Source organism: Dermatophagoides farinae, unplaced genomic scaffold (assembly GCF_024713945.1).
Source record: "Dermatophagoides farinae isolate YC_2012a unplaced genomic scaffold, ASM2471394v1 contig5, whole genome shotgun sequence".
Classification (NCBI taxonomy): Eukaryota; Metazoa; Arthropoda; class Arachnida; order Sarcoptiformes; family Pyroglyphidae; genus Dermatophagoides; species Dermatophagoides farinae.
The window spans coordinates 282,728-305,625 of NW_027461520.1; the positions used below are offsets into that span (position 1 = coordinate 282,728).

General features: G+C 32.8%; 2 protein-coding genes across 2 annotated transcripts; both read left to right on the forward strand.

Moving 5' to 3' along the window:
* Window positions 1–1,218: 1,218 nt before the first annotated feature.
* On the forward strand, window positions 1,219–10,497 carry LOC142598059 (ras-related protein ORAB-1-like). Its single transcript, XM_075735033.1, is given in 2 exon segments — window positions 1,219–1,268; window positions 9,873–10,497. Coding segments are annotated over 2 exon segments (675 nt in total).
* Window positions 10,498–18,529: 8,032 nt separating this feature from the next.
* On the forward strand, window positions 18,530–20,419 carry LOC142598060 (uncharacterized; the record flags this gene model as incomplete). Its single annotated transcript, XM_075735034.1, has 3 exons — window positions 18,530–18,587; window positions 19,185–20,048; window positions 20,329–20,419. Coding segments are annotated over exons 1-3 (1,013 nt in total), but the record flags the coding sequence as incomplete, so codon positions are not given.
* Window positions 20,420–22,898: the final 2,479 nt, after the last annotated feature.

Consider the following 22,898-nt stretch of genomic DNA (forward strand, 5'->3'; position numbering starts at 1 on the left):
AAGTTGATTTCTTTAACTATGTACGAGTAACAGTTATACATTGAAACATCTGCTTCAAAAATAAATCCATATTCTGCAAAATTAAATTCAATTGCGGGTTTTACGGCTGTGGATTTCTCAGGTGCTTTAGCTGGATGAACTTTTTCGATTGCCACATCGGAAGAACTAAAATCCTTTGAATCTTTTTGTTTTTGGTGACTCTGCCATAACTCAACGTATTTAAGGTAGGACTGCTTAGGCGACTTTGTTTTTACATATTCAGAAACTTTTCTCCATTTTACAATTGGGTCCTTAACAGCTTTATACCACAAAAGCGCCTTCGACAGCTGCAGCTTTTCGTCTTCGGTCCATACATCTGATTTGATACTAGAGTTTTGCTGATGTAAATCGACTAAGTAGTCGTTCAACTCCCTTATAATGTAATAGAGAGGCATGTGGTAAAAGTGGCTCGAGCTTTGTTTGATACACTTTTTAAAAATTTCAAGCATAAGGCTGTATACGTTCAGGCTTGTGAAAAGCTTGTTGTCAGTGTTAAATTGCACATCGATAGATCGAATATGGTTTTCTAAATTGAAACCATGCGAAAATCCATCGTAATAGTAGATATCGGGAACTTTTATTTGTATTTCAAGAGATTCATCATCATCGTGTTCAAATTTTTTGACCCATTTAACCACTAAATTATTATTGTCAAACTGAATCTTAGAGTCAAAATGCTCCTTTAATAAAGCAAATTCAATAACAGAATTGTAAACATCATTTTTCGTTAGCTCGCCGTTGTCAGAAAAATTTTTCGTGATATCAGAAGAGTTTTTTTCGCTGTTCAAGTCTGCACGTGGAGTGCCTAGATTAGCATCATCAGAGGCTTGATCAATTGATTTAGAGCTTCCAAAAATCAAGTCTGATGTTTCTACATCCGAATGTCTGTCAGAACAATTATTATTACATAACGGTGGTTCTGACAATTCAGATAGCATTAATAAATGATTAAAAAGTTTATTTAAAAATTTTTATACGCACTATCAGAAAATTATATTTTAGAATTCTAAAAAAATTACCGAAATTGAAATTTCTGTGAATGTTAGATAATTGGAAGTATTGTTCATGCAAACCATATGCAGCGTTAGTTATTGGGGCCGGAAGTATTTTATCAGCTTATTCACTTCGCAAAAAATATGAAAAACGAAAAAATATTCAAGAAGACCTTGATGTCAAAAAATGTGCAAGCCTATTGAATCCGTGCGTTTCAATTCGGAATTACTTTCAAAGTTTGAAAGGAATTAAGGAGAAATCATCCGAAATAGTTTTAAACAAGATATTTAACAACGAAAAATTACAAAAAAACCTGTCTCAGCTGCTTACGCAAGCCATAGAATCTGAAGACGTGTCGAACTCTGTGTCTGCAAAACTTGATGAATTGTTGACTTCAAATCAAACAAAGTCCATGCTGTTAAACCATCTAAAGTCGATTTGCACCGAATCAGAGTTGAAAACACAATTAATTAATTATCTAGACTCTATTGGCAATGACGAGTCTGTAAAGATCAGGTTTAAAAAATTGCTTTCTCAAACAATTTATAGCTCGTTACCTATTGTAAACAAGTTCGTCAAAACTAACAATAATTAAACCGCTCATCAGTTTAAAATAAGATGGCCTTTAACAAGGAAATTCACCTTGAGTTCCTTGTTTGTGGGTTTGTGTTTAACTATGATCTCTTTGTCGTTTTGTGCAAAGGTTTGGATCATTGTGATAGTCCGTTTTTTTTCGGTCAGTTCATCGGTCTGGAACATATCTCCTACTAGTACTTGTTTTGACTCAGCATCGACCAAATGAATGTCTTTGAGGTTGAGTTTTTTCAGCTGTATGGTTTTATTGTTTGTCCAAGCATTTAAGCTAAAGCATCGTAAACTCTTTTCATGCTTAGTTAAATACTTTTCAAGCATGAGAAGTGGATTGATGCCCAATGAGGGATTAATGCAAAAGAGACTGCTAATAACTGCCATAGCCGATATCAAATCGTTTGCTGATAAATCCTTGCAAAAAGTAATTTTTTTAGTCAACTCTGGTTGTTCAATTAAATACCTAGCATAATTAAGCGATTGTATGTACTTGTTCAGCAAAATATTTGAAATGCTTTTGGAAACGTTCGACATACTGATTTCTTGCACGTATTGTTGCAGTATTTGATTCAAAATGTTCTCCAGCATTTTAATAATAACTGAGTTAAAAGACCCCGCACTCACGTAACTTAAGGCTAAAACAACACCTGGAACTAATAAACTAACAACGTATGGATGAATAATATGGTCAAATATCGATTTTTTCGCTTTGGATGTCTGGGTGTAAGTAGAACTAAACTCGTTTAATATCGGTGAGCTTTCAAAACAACTGAACTCATTATACTTGAAGATTTGCTCGGGGGGTTCTGAGTTCGGCGAACTGTTTAGGCCGGGCGCATTTTCTTGGTTAATTAAAATTTCGTATAAAGTCATGTTGGCTAAATCAGAAGTGTTCAATATAAACAACTTATCAATTGAAATATTATTTAATAAGTAATTCATAAAGTATTGAAAAGTCTTTATCAGTTGCTCGTTGTGAAAACCGAAAGTCCAGATAGAAGCGCTAGTTAATACTACCATAGCAAAAATCACTGAGTATTGGAATTTATCCATTGGTAAATCTTCTAAGATTTCATTTTCATCTGTTATTATGTTAACTTTGATTTGTAAATTTTCGTAAACATTATGCAACACAAACAAACTCCATGTAGGAAATATCTTTTTGATATTTACAAACCAATCGTCGAACTTGTCAAAGGACTCAAGTTTTTCACATGACATAACTATTATGAACGCGCGCTGATAAAATTTTTCGTATGATAAATTAAATAATGAATCCATATTGTTTTGATACGTGTTGTTATGTTTGAATAAGTTTAGTTTACGTAATAAAACGAAATAACTAACAATCACGGGCTCTACTATATTCCAGCTGGTATTTTCTTTTCCAATTGCCAAACTAGACGAGGTCACAATGTTTTGCTCAACGTTTGACTGTTTTTTCACCAAGTAAGTTTCATATGTTTCGAATAACTTTGCAATAACTTTTTTGTCATATACTAGAAATAAAGAAGTACAATACAATAATGATTTTTGAATCAGACACTGCTCTGCATTTTTATACGCATGACGGAACCAAATAATGTCGTCAACAATAAATTCGTCTATATTGGAAGGAGTGTTAATAGCGGTATCTAAAAACCACGAATCTAGCGTACAATACTCTATATTGCTAATCATGTTCATAAATTCTTGAAATATATAATGCGACAGCATAATGGTCGTTTTGCTGTTTGATTCGCTTGATTGATCATAAAATGAAGAACTAAAGCTCAGTCTGGCAAGCGAAAAAAATACGTTTGTATCGTTAACGTTAAAAGGCATCAACTCATTGAATTTTTTCACTAACTGAAGTAGGTATTCATCAGACGAAGTTAAAGGCTTTCTATTCTCGTTACCTGTAGAGCAAGAGTATATTGAATTTAATAAAAACGAGAAAATTGCTTCAGTTAAACTTTGACTAAACGGTATATTTGAAATCGCCATAATACAAGATGCAGATATTAGATTCATAGTTGAAGATTTGCAATATTGAATGCCGTTGTAGTACCACAATTTATTTTGTTTGTGTTCTAAAATTGGATCAATACAGCTATAAATAATTTGGTCTGTTGTTGCCAAAATGGCTAGCTTTTGCTCAGTTTGTTCGGAAATTGCAGAGATTGGGCTGATAATACCTGAAATAATTTCTAATATTTTGATAAAATCTAATTGGCTCTTGACTGAACTTAGAGCACCTGAAAGAAAGTATAAACATCTTTGTGCAAACCAAAGCGTATAAGCTATTTGCCTTCCACTTTGGTTTTGGTCATTGAGCGGCATAAACTGATATTCAGTCTCATTCATCGAACCACACAAAAAGTTTCGATCAATAGCATGAGTAAAATGGCTACTAAAAACCTCAATTAAATTTGTGTCCTTTGATATTTCGTTTTCAACAAGGATTTTGTTAAATATCTTGCCGTAGTAATAATCATACCATAATACAAGAGAGTTGTTAGCGCCTTTAAGTCCCCATGGAATTTCCTTTGAATATAAAAGATCGTATCTGGGGATTTTATTTAAGTAATTTGATTCGAGTAATATTAAACTCAGCATGTTAACAAAAAAATGATTTGATAACTTTAATTTAGTAAAATGTTTAGACAGAAGCCCTTCTGAGTTTTTTAGCAAATAGTTATTAACCAAAGCTATATTTTTTTTCGTTGGAGACAACTTCCAAAGGTTGCTAGACAACAATAAGTCTATTCTATTATTGAAGAACAATAATTTTTTATTATTGCAAGTTTTTAAAGTATTTGCAAAACCGCGTTTAGATTTTATGATTTCGTCGCAGTATTTCTGCTCGTACCACGTAGATAGCAGTTCTTCGTAAAATGCATTTCCAGTACAATTAATCAACTGTTGTACCATGCTGTTAATACCAAAATAAGTTCCATTGAGAAAAAACTCATCATAATCAACTATTGTTTTTCGATCACCACGCTGAATAATAAGAATTTCGAGTGACCATTTTTCACACCAAATTTGGCATCTCTTATTTTGACAATAATAGCAAAGTATAGAAAAATTTTGTTCTTTTCCAGGGTCGTCTTCGGTTTCAGATGTTTTGTTCATAGCTAGCTTATTGAGTTCATCAAAAAAATCGAACTTGTATCCAGCAATTAATAATTCAACCTGTTGATCTAGGACCATTATTCGCTGAAATAATGTATCAGTATACCGATTCGATATTTTTTCGTTCATGAAATAAATATCTTCGCCCGATTGGAAAAGTATACCTATAGTATAACATGAATCAAAGTAATTGACATAGTCGAATTGGCATTCTGGAATTTCACAGTTTTTATCTACTACTTGATTTAACTTGACTTGACTAATTATTTTAGACACTAATGAATACGTAAACTCTTTTGCCGATGCTGAATTAATTATCTTCAACAGTTGCTTTTCTTTATTGTACAACACGAAATTTATACTATCATTGGAATCTATGGTAATTGAGATTAACTCTGCTAAATTAAGCTCTTTCTCTAAACTAAGAATAAATTTTTTATCTAAATCTATTGTATATATTTCGTAATTGCAGGAATTTTCTATTTTAAAAACAAAAAACCCAAAATAAATTACAGCGTCCATGATTTCGTATATGTTTGACGATACATCAAAATTATTAACAGAGATTTTCAAGTTATGTTTTGATATTTGAGTACAAAGTGAGTTATTTGTTTGTTTAACTTGAACATCTAATACTGGATCACAAAACAAGTGATTGACTTCGGTATCAACATCTTTAATGTGGTAAGTCTTATTTTCGTCAGGTTTAGTATTTTCTAAAGAAGTATTTTGTTGAAAATCGACTTTGTATGGAACTATCAGTTTTAAATCCAAATCAGACTTATAAAAATTAATAGTTTTGTTTGTTTTCAAAACTAATAAATTACTTCGTTTCGTGAAAACTATTCCAAGCTGTGCATTTGTTTCGTTGTTATGATCAAACTTTACGACTTTATTCGCTGTTTTTAAGATTGTTTGGTTTTGTAATTTTAGCTTTAATTTGTTGTTACTTTTTTTAGCATCGTTAAGAAACAGATTATCATATTCAAGACATTTATCTAATTTATTAATGTAATATATTAAAATTTTGTTTTTCTGCAAATAGTAATAACAACCAGGACGTTCTTTAAGTATTGTTAAAAATTTATTGTTCGTTATGGTTTTCATCACGTCTTTCAGGTTAGCAACAATTTTTGTTTTATTATCAAGTCCGATCAGTAAGTGTTAAATTCATTTAATCTTAATTCAGGCGGTTTTTTATCAAATACTACGTGCGAATTCTGTTGTAAGCCAACTTATCAAGGTTGTGAAAACAAAGCTTTTAGCGCAAATTCAAATCTAGGCGTTTGCAAATATGTAGACTGCGCTAATAAAACGAGAGGGTGTGGCTGGCTTAGAACTAGTCACGTGTCAGCAGTTTATTGTAGATCCTGTACAAATTTATATAAAAAAAATAATAATAATTTAATTGGGTGTGGCAATATTTTAACGACGGGACAACTCTATTATGCAAACCTCGACAACACATGAATATTAAGTTAAATTTGTAGATACAACACTGTAAAACTTATTTTTTAAATTACGTATATCTGTTGCTGCTGATATACAGCTCAAAATTCTGTGATCATAAAGTACTTTGTACAGAGTTAATTTGTAGATGAAAAATTTAGGATTCCTCAGATTTGGATTTGTTTATGTATCTTTCTTGAAAATCTTTTCTTAAGACAAACTGAACGGGGTTCTCAAAACTGTTTGTTTTGGTGATACAATATCCGTTTCCGTCTTTATCAGCTTTAACGGGATCTAACGGTTTGGTTTTTTGTTCTAAAGACATTTTATATATACAGTGAAAATCACATCTTTTTTACATGCAGCATGCTAAGAAATATTTTTCTATGTCGAATTCATTATAGCGAACACGTTGATAAAAAAATTTTGACTGTGTGTAATAAAATAATTATTAATTAATTTGCTATTTCATTATATTTATATTATACTGATCGTTTAGCGTGATCGCTTATTTGCAAACACAAACATTCAGCCGTGAAGCTCATATATAGAATCTATGGCTTTACTCTACGCCTATTTCTCATAGCTGGTTTTTTGTTCATCATTCATTGCATTATAACAATCTTATTTAATGGGTAAGCTAAAAAATAAAAAATTTTTCCAGAAATGATTTGGCAAAAAAATCCGCAACCAGTCTCCGAGCTATAACAATTCCGCGAATAGGCGTGGCAACAAGTATTTATGGTGACTCGTGCATTAATCAGCCATTCCCAGCCTTGGTTAACATTGTGATAAAGAATGCAAAACGATTAAATGTAGAAAGTATAGATGTGTCAGCAACTGAAGCCTTTATTAACAATATCTTGTTTTACCTAGCTACAATAGCATATTGTATATTTGGAATATTAACAGAAATAAGTTTAATAATATTGAGATCTTTAGATATGGCGCCTCAGGCTTGTATCATAGATTAAAACAATTTTTTTATTTAAAATAAATTTAATAAACATACTGATCAATTATTGAAACAGAACTGGGTTTTATTGTGTAAATTACAGCTTCGCCTGCTATGTATTTAATATGCATAGGTCCATTACTTTTATGGGTAAGTTAGTTCGAAAACGACGTGAATTTCAGTTTCATAAAAAATTGATAGTCAATTGCAAAGATGCGAATAGTATAAACGAATTAACAAACGGTGGTTCGAGCTCGAATGACTATAATGACAGCGTACGTAAGCAAATCAAGGTTGAATTTTATTATGTAGCTCGTGCTTGATAATATGTCATTTGACAACAGCATTATAGGAGAGAATGACGAGGTAAACTTTACTAAAGAAAAAACGTCAATTAATTGTATTAAAGATTTTAGGTAAGTTTTCCTAATTTTAAAATTGTGTTAGTGAAGACTGCCCGGAAGGGTTTATTTTTGTGAGCCCTGATATGTGTATGGAAAGTCTACCTATTGAAATAGTCAGTCGAAAAATAAAACGTACTATTAAGAAGCCTCTGACGTACGAAGAAAAATTAGCTGCTGAAAGTTTGCACAGCGTCAACTGGAAATGTAAGCCCGATTGCATTCCTGTACCAAATACGTGTCCGATTTCATGGGCAATAAGCTATGCTGACGGCAAAGTGTATTGCGAAGCTCCTAAAGACGGTATTGTTAAGCACTGCAAAAATGTAAGTTTTTACGCCAACTAGTTATAGATTAAAGTCGAAATCACGAATTATAGTGATTTCGAGAAGTTTGAGCTAGCATACTAGTAAGTGTAGAAAATCAAGATGTTTTAGTTGCAAAAGCCACTTTATGTGTTTGGTTATTTGATAAGTTCGAACGAATTAGATTATCTTACGTTTTACAGTGATTCGTTTTGGTTTCGGAGCACTAAAAGGAGTACTAGGCGAAGACTCGGAGACTTTAGGCTCGACTTGTTTGGTACGTCGTTCGTCACGAAGTTTAAGAATTATGCGTTTGTAGTCCAACAGTTCTTTTTTCAAAATTTTCACAACAGAATGTAGATATCTGAAGGCGAAAAAGGTCGCGTCGGGCGAAGAACTATCAAGTTTGGACCTCAGCAACGTTTCGTCGGTTCCTTGAATCAGGCTAAAACGTTGTCCAAATAGGAACTTACTCGTTGATATTAGATAATTTTTTCGATACGTTGGTCAGTTCAGCTTCAAGTTTTTTTTTTTTATGGACGAGTTTATCGAAATTTTCCGATAATTCTTTGTTCAGTCTTGACGTTTTATCACGCTCAATTTCGGTTAATTTGAGTTTTTCAGCAAATTCAACATTTTCAGTTTTCAGCTTGTAGGCTTGCTTGGTTAAATTGCTAATTATAACTTGTTTGTCATCTTCGGCTGAAGAGTCATCCAAGCTCGTAACGTGCTCAAAACTAATATGGACTTGAATGACCTTAGTGCTGGCCTTTCTGCAAAGAGGGCACGTGAAGTTGGCTTTACCTTTGACCTGAACCCATTCAAGCAAACTAGCATAATATAAAATAAATTACATACCATTTCGAGTGAAACAAATGTCCACAATTTGACGGAACAGCTTGTGGTTTGAGAAAGTGTAATGGTTCGTGACAAATTAAACACGGCGCTAGCAGGTAACTGAAAGACATCAGATTTGTTTGTCATCTTAAGAATAGCGGAAAACTTTCGTCTGTGCAAATCACATAAGCTGCAAGGATGCGTGTTTGTTTGAATTATAATTGATGACAAATATAATAATTATTAGCCGGATATTTATTCCCAGGCAAAAAATAAATCTTATTGTTTTTGATTATTTTTTCGTTTTGTTCAGCTTTTAAACAAAAGAATGGCGTACTTGCCAGAATAAAAATAAATAAACCTCCTAGTCTCGTGAGACACGTACGAACCAAAGTGTGTGCCTACGACGCAGTGCCACGAGGGTTCGTACAGCCGGTCAAATTCTTTTTTTATGAAGCTGGCAATATCTCTTTCTGTCAACATGCGTTTTAACGCTTTCTACAACTAATGGTTTACTCAAACTACTTACCCCAGCAATTTCAATAGCGTCTGAGACCATGTCATCCGGCATATCAGCAATTTTTATAACATGTTGTACTTCAGTCATAAAACTTTGTTCAAGATTCTAACAATAATTGCTGCAGAACCGATTAAAAACTCTTCAATCTTTTTTTTTCAATTTCAAATTAAAAAGCGCTAATTTATTTTATTTATATAAAATTAAAATAAAAACGACAGACCGTTCAAACTAAATTGGCCTGGTCAGCGCTGTAAATTTAAATAGATTCATCTGACTGAGCCTAAGCGTTTTGTACGATAAAATCTAAAAAACCATTTTATATCTATCGTCAACTATACCGTAAATGTGTGTTTTCGCAGACTTGTTATTTGGAAAGTCTGGATCATGACTTTATATTAAAATGAATTTTCTTTAAAATGTAAAACTGCGTATTTCATCTTTGTCAATGCTGTTATGTTGTTCGGAAAATCCACACAGCTTCTTATTTATACATTGACGGGAGGATCTGGGGATAAGCGATTTTTATTAAATTTTTCAATTTTAATCTTCAGTGAATAAAAATAAATAATGATATAAGCAATAAGGTATAATTTAATAATACAAGCCAACATATAACACTCATGAAATCGGGCGCAAATGAATTGTAAGTGTCTCTAATAAATTATTAGTAGTGATGTTTTATTCAAGATTTTATTAATAGGAGATTCAGGCGTAGGAAAAAGTAGTGTGATGATTAGATTCGTCGATGGTTGTTACAATTGTAACTTCATGAGCACGATTGGCGTTGACTTCGTAAGTTCCCGTAGATAAAACGTTTAGAAAGTGAAATCAATGACGATTGACGACAAAGTGTTGAAACTTCATATTTGGGATACAGCGGGGCAGGAGAGATTCAAAACCGTGACCTCGTCTTATTATCGGGGAGCAAAAGGAGTGATAATAGTTTTCGATGTTTGTGACAAAGATTCGTTTGACCACGTCGTAACTTGGCTCGAAGACGTCAAAAAATACGCAGGCGAGAACATTATTTGTCTTTTAATTGGCAATAAATGTGATGAGCCAGAAGTAAGAATCATTTCGAAAACGGACGCAGAAGAGCTAGCTGCATTGTACAACATTCCGTACTTCGAAACAAGCGCTAAGACCGGCACGAACATCAATGAGGCTTTCGAACTGCTCGCACGAAACATGCTTGCAGACTCCAAATTGACTGATAACCGGAGTTCTAGATCTCCAATCGATGTTGACTTAGCTAAGAAAGAAACAAGTTATTCTTGTTGTAAATTTACGTAGCATCGTATCACATGCACCAAATGCGATTTCGTCTCTTGAGCTGTTTAATTTATGGAAATACTGCGCAGACTCTTCGTTCCGGCACATAATTCAACGTATACTTGCTGCTGTGAACGCGATGTTTAATTGATCCATTGATTTTCGCTGCAGACAGTGGACAACAATGTTATTTTAACGGTATTAATACATTAATTGTTCTGGTTGAAAACGTGAAAATTCTAATTATATATGAATTTTCAAATATTTGCTTGGAAACAATTTTTATTCCAATAATAGCAACTTTCTCCTTCAGACTGATCGATGATTTAGTTAATTCAATGATATTATCAAACAAATAAGTTAACCAACCCTGCCGGTTAAGTACTTTGACAGTACCCTAAGCAGCTAAATTATTTTGACTAGAAGAATCTCAACAGCCCTTGTTTCAAATATTAGACTAGAGATAACTAACTGAAACTATAATTAGAATTTTTCTATATTAATCTTAAGCAGCCAGTATATTCTTTTGAGACGAGAAGATAGATAAAACACGAACAATCTGTTTGTTGAACACACGATAAGGAATTTAACTACTCTATAGTTCTCCAAAATAAATTTTATAATTCTCACTGCTAATAAATTCGCTTAATGTATTGTAATTGAACGACCATTCAAAAGCAGAACTAATATATTTTTTTTTCGTTAACTTACATAAGAGTTCCGTAGTTTGGCTTAGTTGGCACAATTATCTGAATTGGCCAGTAACTCGGCAGCAAAGACCTCAATTCAATTAATAAGCGTTCAATTAAACCCGGTGAATCCACCAAGCCGCCCTTTAAACAAATGTTTCTTGCCATTTCTTGTTGCAAAAGAGGCGGAAGCGCTTGAATACACTGAATAATCATCTCAACAAGTCCTTGTGCAGGTTCAATGACGGAGTTATTTTTATTTAGAGACGAATCGAATGCAGTATTAGCTAAGCAAAGCCCGAGTTCTCTCAAGTTGTTGTTAGTGCGTAAATTGTTGTGAGATGTTTTAACTCTGGGGTTGAACAATTGTTCGCCTAATGTGATACACTCTGGGCCAAGCATTACTACATTTGTCATCGCAGTTTTATCATCATATTCCGTGTTCATCGTCTGTAGATTGTAAATGAACAAGTTTTTCATGTCTTTAGGAATGAATGAATGTTTTTTGTTGATCATTTCTCTGCGCTCGTCACAAAGCATATTATTTTCTATAACATAGTTTAAACTTACCCGGATACATTTTTTCATAATATCGTAAATTACAAAATCGAAAGAATGGATATTAGCTGATCTATAGTTTACGACTTCTCTAAACTCACTAAAAAGAGCCAAACCTCCGTTCATGTTTTTAAAAATTGCAGGCTCGATAATCACGCTGTCGTAAGTAGGAACAACTTTGGTCGACACATTACCTATATCGACGATAAGTTTGAAAGGGCTGTCCAAAATGAGTTTTGACTCTTGATTATCAAGACAAAGATAGTGAGCAACATAATCAATAGAATGCTTACTCATGTGTTCAGATTTCACATTATATCTCGTATACTTAAGGTTTCCATTATCTTGGCAAAATTTTAGAAAACATTTATGCGCTTTTTCTGCATGATGATCGTGATAAACCTTAGAATCATTTACAGTTGACTCTTCGTATGTACTTTTGCAAATAGAAGAAGGAAATCCCCACGATGAAATCATAAACTCAGACACAACTCTGCAGGCAACAACATTTTTTTGAAATATGAGAGTTTTAACAATGGTTTTAGATATTTCCATCGGAGTACTATGAGTTTCAACAATTGTAACAATTAAATCTTTCCACAAATTTGTTGTTCTCTTAAGTAACTGTTGTAATCCATGTTCCCAAATCAATATCTGAAGCTCCACATCAGTAATAACACCAGCAACCATCGGAGAGTCTAGAATATAACCCAACCTAGCTTATTTTTGTGGTTCAAACTTACTTTAATTGCAATATTTTTTTATCAGTTAATATAAAAGTCTTATTACTCGATCTCAAACGAACTCTAAAATGCGGTGCTGCATACAAACATACAGAAAATTAGGATACTCTAACACTGACAAGGTATTTTCCTCTAGCATCATTTTTATTGAAAAAGAACCATTGTCAATTACAATCCTCATTCCTCAAATTGAACCTTTTTAAAAACGTGCAATAAACAAGTTTCATTTATCAATAATTCTATACTTTGTCTAGGTTTTCGTAAATTTCAACAGAATCAACTTCTTACAATTGTCCTTAAATATAATAAATTTGGCTTATTTAACGTATTTTTTATAATTTAGGATATTCATAGTTAGATTTTTATAAATCTAAAAAATGTAGATTCGTTCTATAAAAGTATGTCTAAACAAATTTCTCTTGAAACTTTTATCGAAACTTATGATTTTGCAACACAAAGTTTTAGTGATCAATACTTATCGTCAATTTTACAAACTGAGCAACAAAAGTTGATTCTTGATAAAAACACACTCGAACTACAATCTTTTCTTAAACATAAAGAAATAAAAACGTGGTGTACTTTGCGCCAGTTGTATAACACATCCATATCAACAACTTCGAACAAGCATTATGTAGATGAAAGTAATTTAGATAAACTATTATATAAATTTACACATGATGAATTAAATATCCTTAATGTTGAAAAACTAGAAGAAATATTTAACTATTGCGCTGACGCACTCAATGGCTCAAAAAATATAAGTCAGATCAAGTATGATAAGCTGCAATCATTACTTTTTGATATAAAATACTTAATTGCACAAAAAACGTTTGACAAAGAAAATGAACAAATAATTTGTTGGGAAGAACAAATAGCAGAAAACGAAGAACTCGACGAAAATATAAACATAAATTCGATACCAAAAAAGAATCGAATAAACCCTGTTTCATTGTCTTCAATTATACATAATACAAAGAGTCACTACGAATCTAATGTTGCGCAAACTCAAAATTCTGGCACTACCGTAGATCAAAATCTTGTGCATATTAGCAATATTTCAGGAAATGAGCTAAAAAACTTAGGCTCGAAAGTTTATGGAGATGTAAAATCAATAAACAAACTAATCAATTCTTTACGCAAAAAGTCTGATATTATCAGGCGCAATAAGGTAAATAGCAGCGTAGATTTTCAAAACATAGCATGTAATGTAAATAAAAGTGAACACTATTTCATTTTCAGTCCGTACTACACTTCAAGTTCAATCAAGCAAGGAATAGCCGGCGATTGCAGTCTTATTTCTGCTTTAGCTGCAATTGTTAATTATGAAAATCAAACTGGTCAACGACTTTTACATAAAAATATTTACCCAAAAAATTCAAACAATAAACCAATTTTAAGTAGGAGTGGGATTTACGCAGTCAAATTAAATATTTCCAACAAATTGCTCATTGTGTTTGTAGACGATCTAGTTCCCGTAAATGGTGAACGTAAACCTTTATTGTCAGCAGGAACTGGAGAAAACGAATTCTGGGTTACTATCTACTCTAAAGCATTCATGAAATTAAATAAGAACTTGAGATTAGGCAATGCAATAAATCCTGCCAATGAAATTTATCACATTCTAGGTTTTCCTTTTGAAATCGAGAGTATTACTAGAGACATTGAAGTAAATTACAAAGCAAAATTGTGGACACAACTATATAATCAGTTCAATCAATCACGCATCTTGCTAACTATTGGAACGACAAACCTTAACGACCAAGAATACTGCAACGACAAAGGGGATACGTTTTGTTTAAAAACAGGTTTAATTCGTAACCACGCTTACCCGGTGCTAGATATGTTCGAGGTTGATGGTTTAAAATTATTTAAAGTGAGAAATACCTGGGGAAAATGTGGTTCAAAGAAAAATATTAAGAAATATTGTTATACAGTTAGCAAGTCTATTCTTATGTCATGCAAATATTTTTACGATATACATGATGAAGCGATCTTTCTGATAAACTTTGATCTAGTTGTAAAATATTTTTCATATATTTACATTAATTGGAACGTAGACTTTTTATCCCATCAGCTTGTAGCGCATTTACCATTTTTGTCCTATGATTCGACAAAAGACGATAATATTCCAGTTGAACTCGATGTCCAATATCCCATACTAAATCGGCAATTTATAGTTAGTGTTGCTGGTCCATCTCCTAAAGCAGTTATTTTTATTGTTTTAGCAATGAATTATTTAGAATGCAGCGAAAAATCAGAAGTATCAGTTCCATACAAAGCTTTTCACGTATCACAATCTAGCAAAATTAATTTTGCACTGAATAATTGTGAATTAGGAAATTATTCAGACGCTGAACTTATAATGCAAAAAGTAGTTCTAAGCGATCACAGCGAGAATAATCAAATAATTTCCGAAAAAAATCCTAGGCTTTGTTATAACCAGAGTGAAGCATTAATAGCATTGAATTTCAAAAATACTTCACAATTAAGCTTTTTAATCTCTACATTAAAACCTTCCAAACTCTACAGCTACGCTTCATCTTTGAGGATATATTCTAGTAAAAAAATTTCATTAACTGAGGTTACCCACGACGTATTAAAAACAAACAAAGGAGTGAATATTTCAGGTCATGATGCATCTTTTGAAAAAGATATTAAAATTTTATCTATTGAGAATTCGACCTTTCCGTGGCGTGCACTTTCTTACGTTTGCTCAAACGAGAAAAAAATATCAGACTTTTATATGCAAAGCAAAATTGGGGAAAACATATTTTTAGACATATACTCAGTTTCCTTCGACGGTAAAAAAATATCATACAATGCGTATCAACGAGACATTTACATGGCTTTGAACATTGCTCATTTTAGTCTAAATTACAACGATTTTAGCTTGTTTTTACTTTGTGCATCGGCGAACGAGAAATGCCACTTGAAATATACGCATTTAAGTAAACAAAAAGAAGACGCTCCTGTGTTTATCAATCGAGCAGAACTTACTAACAAAGCACAAATTCACGATCAACGAATTTTATCGTTGGGCAGTATAAACATTCAGTTTTACACGTTAGAGCTAGATTCTCTCAAGGTCGATATTGAATTTTATCAACTGCAAATTTATTTTGAAATAAAACAGTCACATACAGTAGCTTTGAAAGCTAAAAAAAACAATTACTTGGTTCATTTATACAGCATTTCAATGAAAGAATTTGAAAAAAACAACAAACTTGGATTAACTTGCGAAAGTAAAAAACGGTTTAAAAAAACCAAATTAGAAAAATGCACATCAATCCATAAGATAGACACATTCCACCTGAAAAATGCAAGCAAGTCAGAAAACGTAAATACATCGTACATTAGTGATGAATTAACACTAATTATCAGCCCACGCTTATTTTACTTCATCGAAATTGAAAATACTAACGTGATAAATTTAGATGTGGCAACAAGCATGATTATCAACACAAAGCTCGAAGCGATTTTCTAAACATGTCAATTTTGCATGTTTAGTGAAAAAACGGAGTCAATACAAAATTAAAATTAACCGAAGTACGTAGAACGAAGTCGAGGCTTATTTATATTAATAGTATAAAACAATAAAAAGAAAGTAAATAAATTATTATTACAATAGTTTTGGTTTTCCAAAAAATCTTTAATTACTTCTGTCAAGAAAAAGCTTTATCTTATAAATTTCAACGTGCCCGCATCAATGCAATGCGATAATGTAATTTGGGATTGTTGTGGAAAGCTGTTTTGCTCTTATAAGTCCAAGTAAGTTGTGTACAACGTAACGAAATTCAGGTTCAAAACAACAGTACTATGTAAAAACAAGTACAATGTAACAGGGCTTTGCACTAAGTCCAACTGCCCTTTAGCTAATGGATACTATGCAACAATTATAGAAGATAATGAAGAATGTTATCTTTACCTGAAAACACCAGAAAGAGCCAACACTCCAGCTAAAATGTGGGAAAAAATCAAACTTGACACAAACACAGTAGAGGCCTTCAAACAGATTGACCGATCGATGAAAAACGTGTATAAAGAATATTTAATCCAGCGATGTAAACGCAGATTGTGTCGTATTCGCGAATACTTACAAAAATCGCGGGTACTCGCAGAAAAAGAACGTCCAGTGCTTGTTACAGAGTCGAAAAAACTAGCGAAGAGAGAAAGTTCACGAGAAATTAAAGCGCTTCGGGCTGCGAAAATCACCACTAATTTAGAGCAAGAACTGGTCAAACGACTTAAATCTGGTTACTATTCAGAAATTTATAACTTTAATAAAGCTCAATTTGACGAAGTTCTCGACGAAGCGAACGATCAAAACGACATGTTGGAGGATCTTGAAGCTGAAGAATTTTCAGAAGATGAAATACTTGAAGAAAATATTGAAATTGAGGACTTGTGAAGATTCAGTACAGTCATCACGTCAAAGAGTTGAAACTCTTTGCGAACTCTTCAACTAAAGAGTTTATTTCTAATAGCTGTTGAAACGTGGTTTTATATTCGGCAACTGTAGATCCTGACAGTTCCCTGACCATGTTGTATTTATCATCGTGGTCGCCGATAATATTGCTAACATTTACTGGATTAACAATAAAATTTGAATTTTTTTGTATGCACATGTAAATTTCATCGAGTTCTTTATTTATGATATCGATGTTTGCTAAATAGAATTAAATGAAATCGACTTACATCCCATCGCTCTGATGGATTCATATGTTTCAATACTATCACTCATTTTTGAACTATAAATTCCCTTTTTTGAAAACTAATGAGTGACAATAATTTTGACAACACGAATAAATTTTTAAATTCATAAAAAAAATAATAGTGTAATGGATTTTGGAGGAGATTATTTTTTATGGAAAATCGACCAAACCTTGTTCTTACTGAATGGCGAAAATAATAAAAAAATTTCCAAAAAGTTTGTGTGCCAGAATACGTCGGGTGAAACGCTGACATGGTGGGAAATAATATTGAAAATTCAAGAAATAGATGGCTTGAAATATGTGTCTTTATTTTTAATAACCAACATATATTATGAGAACTATCATATGTGCATTCAGAGATGTTTGCCACGCTATCAGTGTTACATGGTCAATTCAAACGATATAGAGGTTTCATCACTGTCAGACGTGTGGCTGCCATCTTTGAAGCAAAACGAGTGTAGAGGTAGCGATGTGTTTTTACTATACGATGTCTTGCTAGAACAGCTACAAAACCTGACTCAGAAATACATTGTTGTCAAACTTCAACTACAGTATCGAAGTTCATTGGGGAAATACTACGGGCTAGACTTAGGGCTTTTTGGCTGTGATCAGATTGTGAGTTACTCCATTTTGGGAAAAACATTTCAAGCAAGTAGTAACTACTTTGCCAGATCGAACTTGATAACTAAAAGCACCTATAATGAATTTCACAAGTCACACTTTTCTTTTGACGAATGTGTTTCTGATCAGACAAGATTTTTGCTCCGAAACAGATTTAACAGCGAATTTACCATTGAAAAATTTAATAGTTACTTACTAGCTTTCTTGATCTCGCCGTGCGAGAGCAGACTTTTCTTACTGCCAACGAGTGGGCTACTCTATATATTGGAGTTGTTTGATTATCACCACATGAATATCTACACAGACATTGTGGCGTCTGCAATCAAAAACAGAGTTCCTAGGCTTAAAGATCTGATAAAAATCAAAATGATAGTTCGGCCTTCTATTGTGTTATTCAATCTAATGTTTTGGTCTGTTGTGCTTGTTGCATTCAGGAAACGACAAGTTGAGCCGCGCGAGTACATTTTGCTGCAAGAGTTTTTTGTTGAAGAACAGTTTGGACCTACTGTTTCACAAAAGTCAGAAAAAATAATATTGAGTTTTTTTAATCGCTCAATCAAAAACAAACTAGCAATTAATCTCAACCATCACGAAACTCCTGGTTCAGTATTAGAGCAACATGTCAGTTACGAAAGCTTCAACGCAACCGCAGCCTAATTAAATAGAATTATTTTTTAATTAATACAAGGTAAATGGTTAATTATACCACTTCTGTAATTCGCGCTGGCATATGTTACAACCAGTCTCTTCTCATATTAAAACACAGAATAATGTATATTCGATTTTAGGTATGTAAAATCGTATAAATATTGTAGCTTCTAACTTAAGAGGCGGGATAGGTTTTAAAAACCAGCTGCCTTGGAAAATTAAAAAAGACCTGCAGTTTTTTCAATTCATAACGACGAACTACCAAAAAAAAAACTGGAAAAATACTTTGATTTTGGGAGCTAATACTTTAGCTTCGCTCCCAAGTCAAATAAACGACAGATCTATCAAAGTTCTATCTCAAAAAAAAAAAGGACAGAATTTCTACTCGTCAATTCCAAACTTGTTATTTGAGAACGATAATTCAACTCATTTTGTTTGTGGTGGAGCTTCCATATATGACGCGTTTCACAAACTAAAAATACCAAGATTAGTTTTTTGGACTAGAGTGAATTCTAGTAACCCAACCGATACAAAGGTTGATTTAACTGAAATGTTGAGAAACTACAGAGTTGTTGCTCTTACTAAAACTGCAAAAGACAATAACATTCTTTATGACCATTGTGTGTTAGCTAACAAATCTTTATCTTCGTTTGAGTTGTCGAAAGAGTTATCAAATATTAGAAAGTTAAAGTATTTCAATCGAACTAAAACTAACGACTCATCATACGAAAATTTAGGTGACTCTAAACCATTTCAAAATTATCCCGATCCGAGTTTATTACAACACGAGGAGTTCCAATATTTAAAACACGCTAACGATATTTTAAAAACAGGTTCGAGATCTAATAACCGTACTGGGATAGATACATTGATGAAGTTTGGACTAGTGATGCGTTACGACTTAACGACTTCTTTTCCATTACTAACTACTAAAAAAGTTTTTTGGAACGGAATTGTTAAGGAATTGCTATGGTTCCTTAGGGGTCAAACTGATTCAAAAATTTTAGAGCGAGATAATGTCAATATTTGGAAAGATAACGCTTCGAAGGAATTCTTGGAAAAAAGAGGACTCAAGAACTACCAGGAAGGAGACCTAGGTCCCATTTACGGCTTTCAATGGAGACACTTTGGAGCTGATTATAAAAACTGTCACACGGATTATTCCAACAAAGGTATTGATCAGATCAAAAACTTAATCGAAATGATCAAAAAAGATCCCACATCCCGTCGGCTTATTGTTTCAGCTTGGAATCCCATGGCAATCGACAAAATGGCGCTTCCGCCGTGCCATGTATTGTCGCAATTTCATGTAGATGCGGCCAAAAAAGAAATCTCATGCGCATTGTATCAAAGAAGCGGGGATTGGGGTTTAGGTGTTCCATTTAACATCGCATCATACGCACTACTTTGTCATATTATTGGAAAACTCACTGGTTACAAACCAAAAGAGCTTGTTCATTTTGTGGCGAACGCGCATATTTACGCGAACCACGAAGATTCGATTCGATCACAGTGCAATAAAGTACCGAACCCATTTCCAGAAATCCAAATCAATCACATTGACGACATTGCCGATATTACTAGTAACGATATTAAATTGCGTAATTACGTGCCGAAGAAAGCGATAAAAATGATTTTTGTTGTATAAAAACGAAAGCGCATTTTTGGCTTACATCACTCGTGTTTTTCTCTTTAGAGTAATTAATGGTGCATAAAATAATATAAACGAATACATATCAAAGCAATGAATGTCTTTGATTCAACCGGATATTACGGAAACAATAATTCATACAGACCTATTCCAGACCAGAACCGTAAGTCAGTTGAGGAAAGTTTGAAAATTTAAAACTTCACTCTGGATTTTTTTTTTATACATTTTAGATTATTCGCAACCAGTACTTGTCGACACAGTTTATTACAATGACGCTATAGCTCGAAAAAACGAAGAGGAATTTCGTTATAAAGTTAAACAGTTTGACTTCGCAGTGGCGCTTTTGCCACTGGTTTGCTTTTTAGCAAACCCTATCTTTTGGATTTTACTTCTCTTTATAATTCTTTATTTTGTACTGATCCGATAACTTACATTTTTTGCAACCCAAAACAAAGGTGCTAAAATTTTGGTCCAAAAACATGTATTCGATTGTTAAGTTTGAAGGTCCTAGTAAGAAAATGATCAAATTTTCATACTTCCGTAACAACTATGACGTGTGAAAAAAATGATGATATATACAATGCTGACTTGACTGCACTTAGAATGAGTTGCATACAACTTTGTTTGAGAAAACAAATAAAGCCATTTTTAGAACGACAATGCGAAAACGATGGTCAAAATTGTTTATTGATCGAATCGTATAAAAAATTAGTTTCTGATATATCCAGACATACATGTCAAAAAAAATCTAACTGTATTTCTCAGAAGTATCAAGTTACGATCAACAACTCAATGGTAGTTTGGTATTTGCCAGTTACCTTTTTAATGAAAAATTATCAAAAATACAAAGATGACGAATTGACAAAACTTTTTAAGGGTGCTTTTATAGGCTTATGCTCAAATCTACTACATGGATCGGATAAGCTCGATATACCCTCAGAATATGACATCAAAGGAATGGTGTTAATTGTTGTTTTTGATCAACAAACTCTAAACAACTTTAACTTCTATCACTGCAAAAGAATTTTGAAGGTCTTGACTCAATTTATTTGTAGTCTAAACAAAACACTTGTGCAGCATATGATCTTGGTCGGATTTGAAGCATTATTTGATTTCAGATGGGTGTTGTTAGAAGGCGTATATAACAATTCCGTTGAAAGTTTGACCGTTAAAATTTTAGAATTTACTGCTGATTCTTTTTTTTCTCAATTCACAATGAATCCGTCTTTAAGCTTGGATATCTCTTTTAACTTCAATTTTTCATGGTTTTTTACCAAATATAAACACGACCTGGACCCATGTCTAACTGATTTACTGTTTGATTATTATGACAATGAAGTGAAAACTATTTTATCCGGACCATTAGCCGAACTCAGGTAGAAATTACGGTCTGGAATCTATATGTTGTATTAAATGAACTGATGTGTGTGTCATAAAAAGCAAAATAAGTATTTTTCAAAATGTCAATCTAATATACGATGAGTGTTGTTTTACGACAAGAAAGGACTTTATTTCAAATCAAATAAAAGTTTTTATGGCTCATCAAATATATTCTTTAAAAAATAGCATGCACAATGATTTAAATAATTTTAAGTCTGAACCCGATATAAACACCTCTAAAACAACAAGTACCCAAAGTTCGAAGTCACTAGATTTCAATACTGAATTTGGTTTTCTTCATGACTGTAATCGACTTGCAGAAATAATTGATTCAAACAAAAAAAACTCGCAAGTACAGATGCTGAATGAATATAATCTTGAACTTAAAAATCAATTGCTAGATATGTCTAAATTTTTGAAAGACTTAAAAAAGCGATACAAACTTGTTATGGCTGAATATGAAAATGTTTGTCAAAATTATATCACTTTAGAAAAGCTACACGAAAAATTATACAGAAAGTACCATAATTTAGTAAAAAAATTCCAAATTTCTTCTGAAAAAACATCCAAATCTACGCAAACTAGCGAGAAAAAACGGTTGACGTTCGACAGCACAGTAAATCTCGTTTCAATTACTCCTTCTAATGTGTTAGAAAGCACACTAACCACTGAACAAACTTCCATTCTTCGTTACAAGCAGAGATCAATATTTTTCGAAAAACAGTTTGGCATACATAAAGATTTGATGATATATTTATAGTAATGTTGGCAATTGTATACCAAAACAGCTATTCTATTTGTTCATTGTTTACTATTAAACTTTTTCAATGTTTCAACACCGTATTACTTTGAATAGGCTGAATCGAGAGCGTCGGTGTAAAGTTTTTTTTTAAAGTAGCCGCTTCGAAGTAATATATCATTTTCGTTAATTTCCATTATGTCAAGAAGTGTAAACAAGTCACCCGATACTTCGTCAATTGATACCCCGCTACGATACTTATTATCAATGATGTGCAATCGAGCAAATAATTGAAACGTGAATCTAGAGACAATAGCTTTTATTGCATCAGCCAATTCTAAATAGAAGTCCTGATGATACTGGATTATTTCTATTTTTTTAACATCTACCTGTTCTATGATTTCGCTTAGCCCGCCGATTTTTCCAACTTCTTCTTCTTCAGTCCCAGAGCGTTTAATAGGTGGGTTTACTATGATTTGCGTTTGGTTGGGATGATTGAACAATTTTTCTCTTTTAATCTCGTTTTTAACCAATCGTTTAATTAACATATCGGCTTGAGTTTGAGTTGAGATTGCTCGCTCCAAAACTTTGTCTTGTTTCTTTAGGGTTTCGTTAATATGTTTGATGTCATACTCAGTATCAGAACCTGATTCATGAGACGTGTTACTCGAATCAGACGGT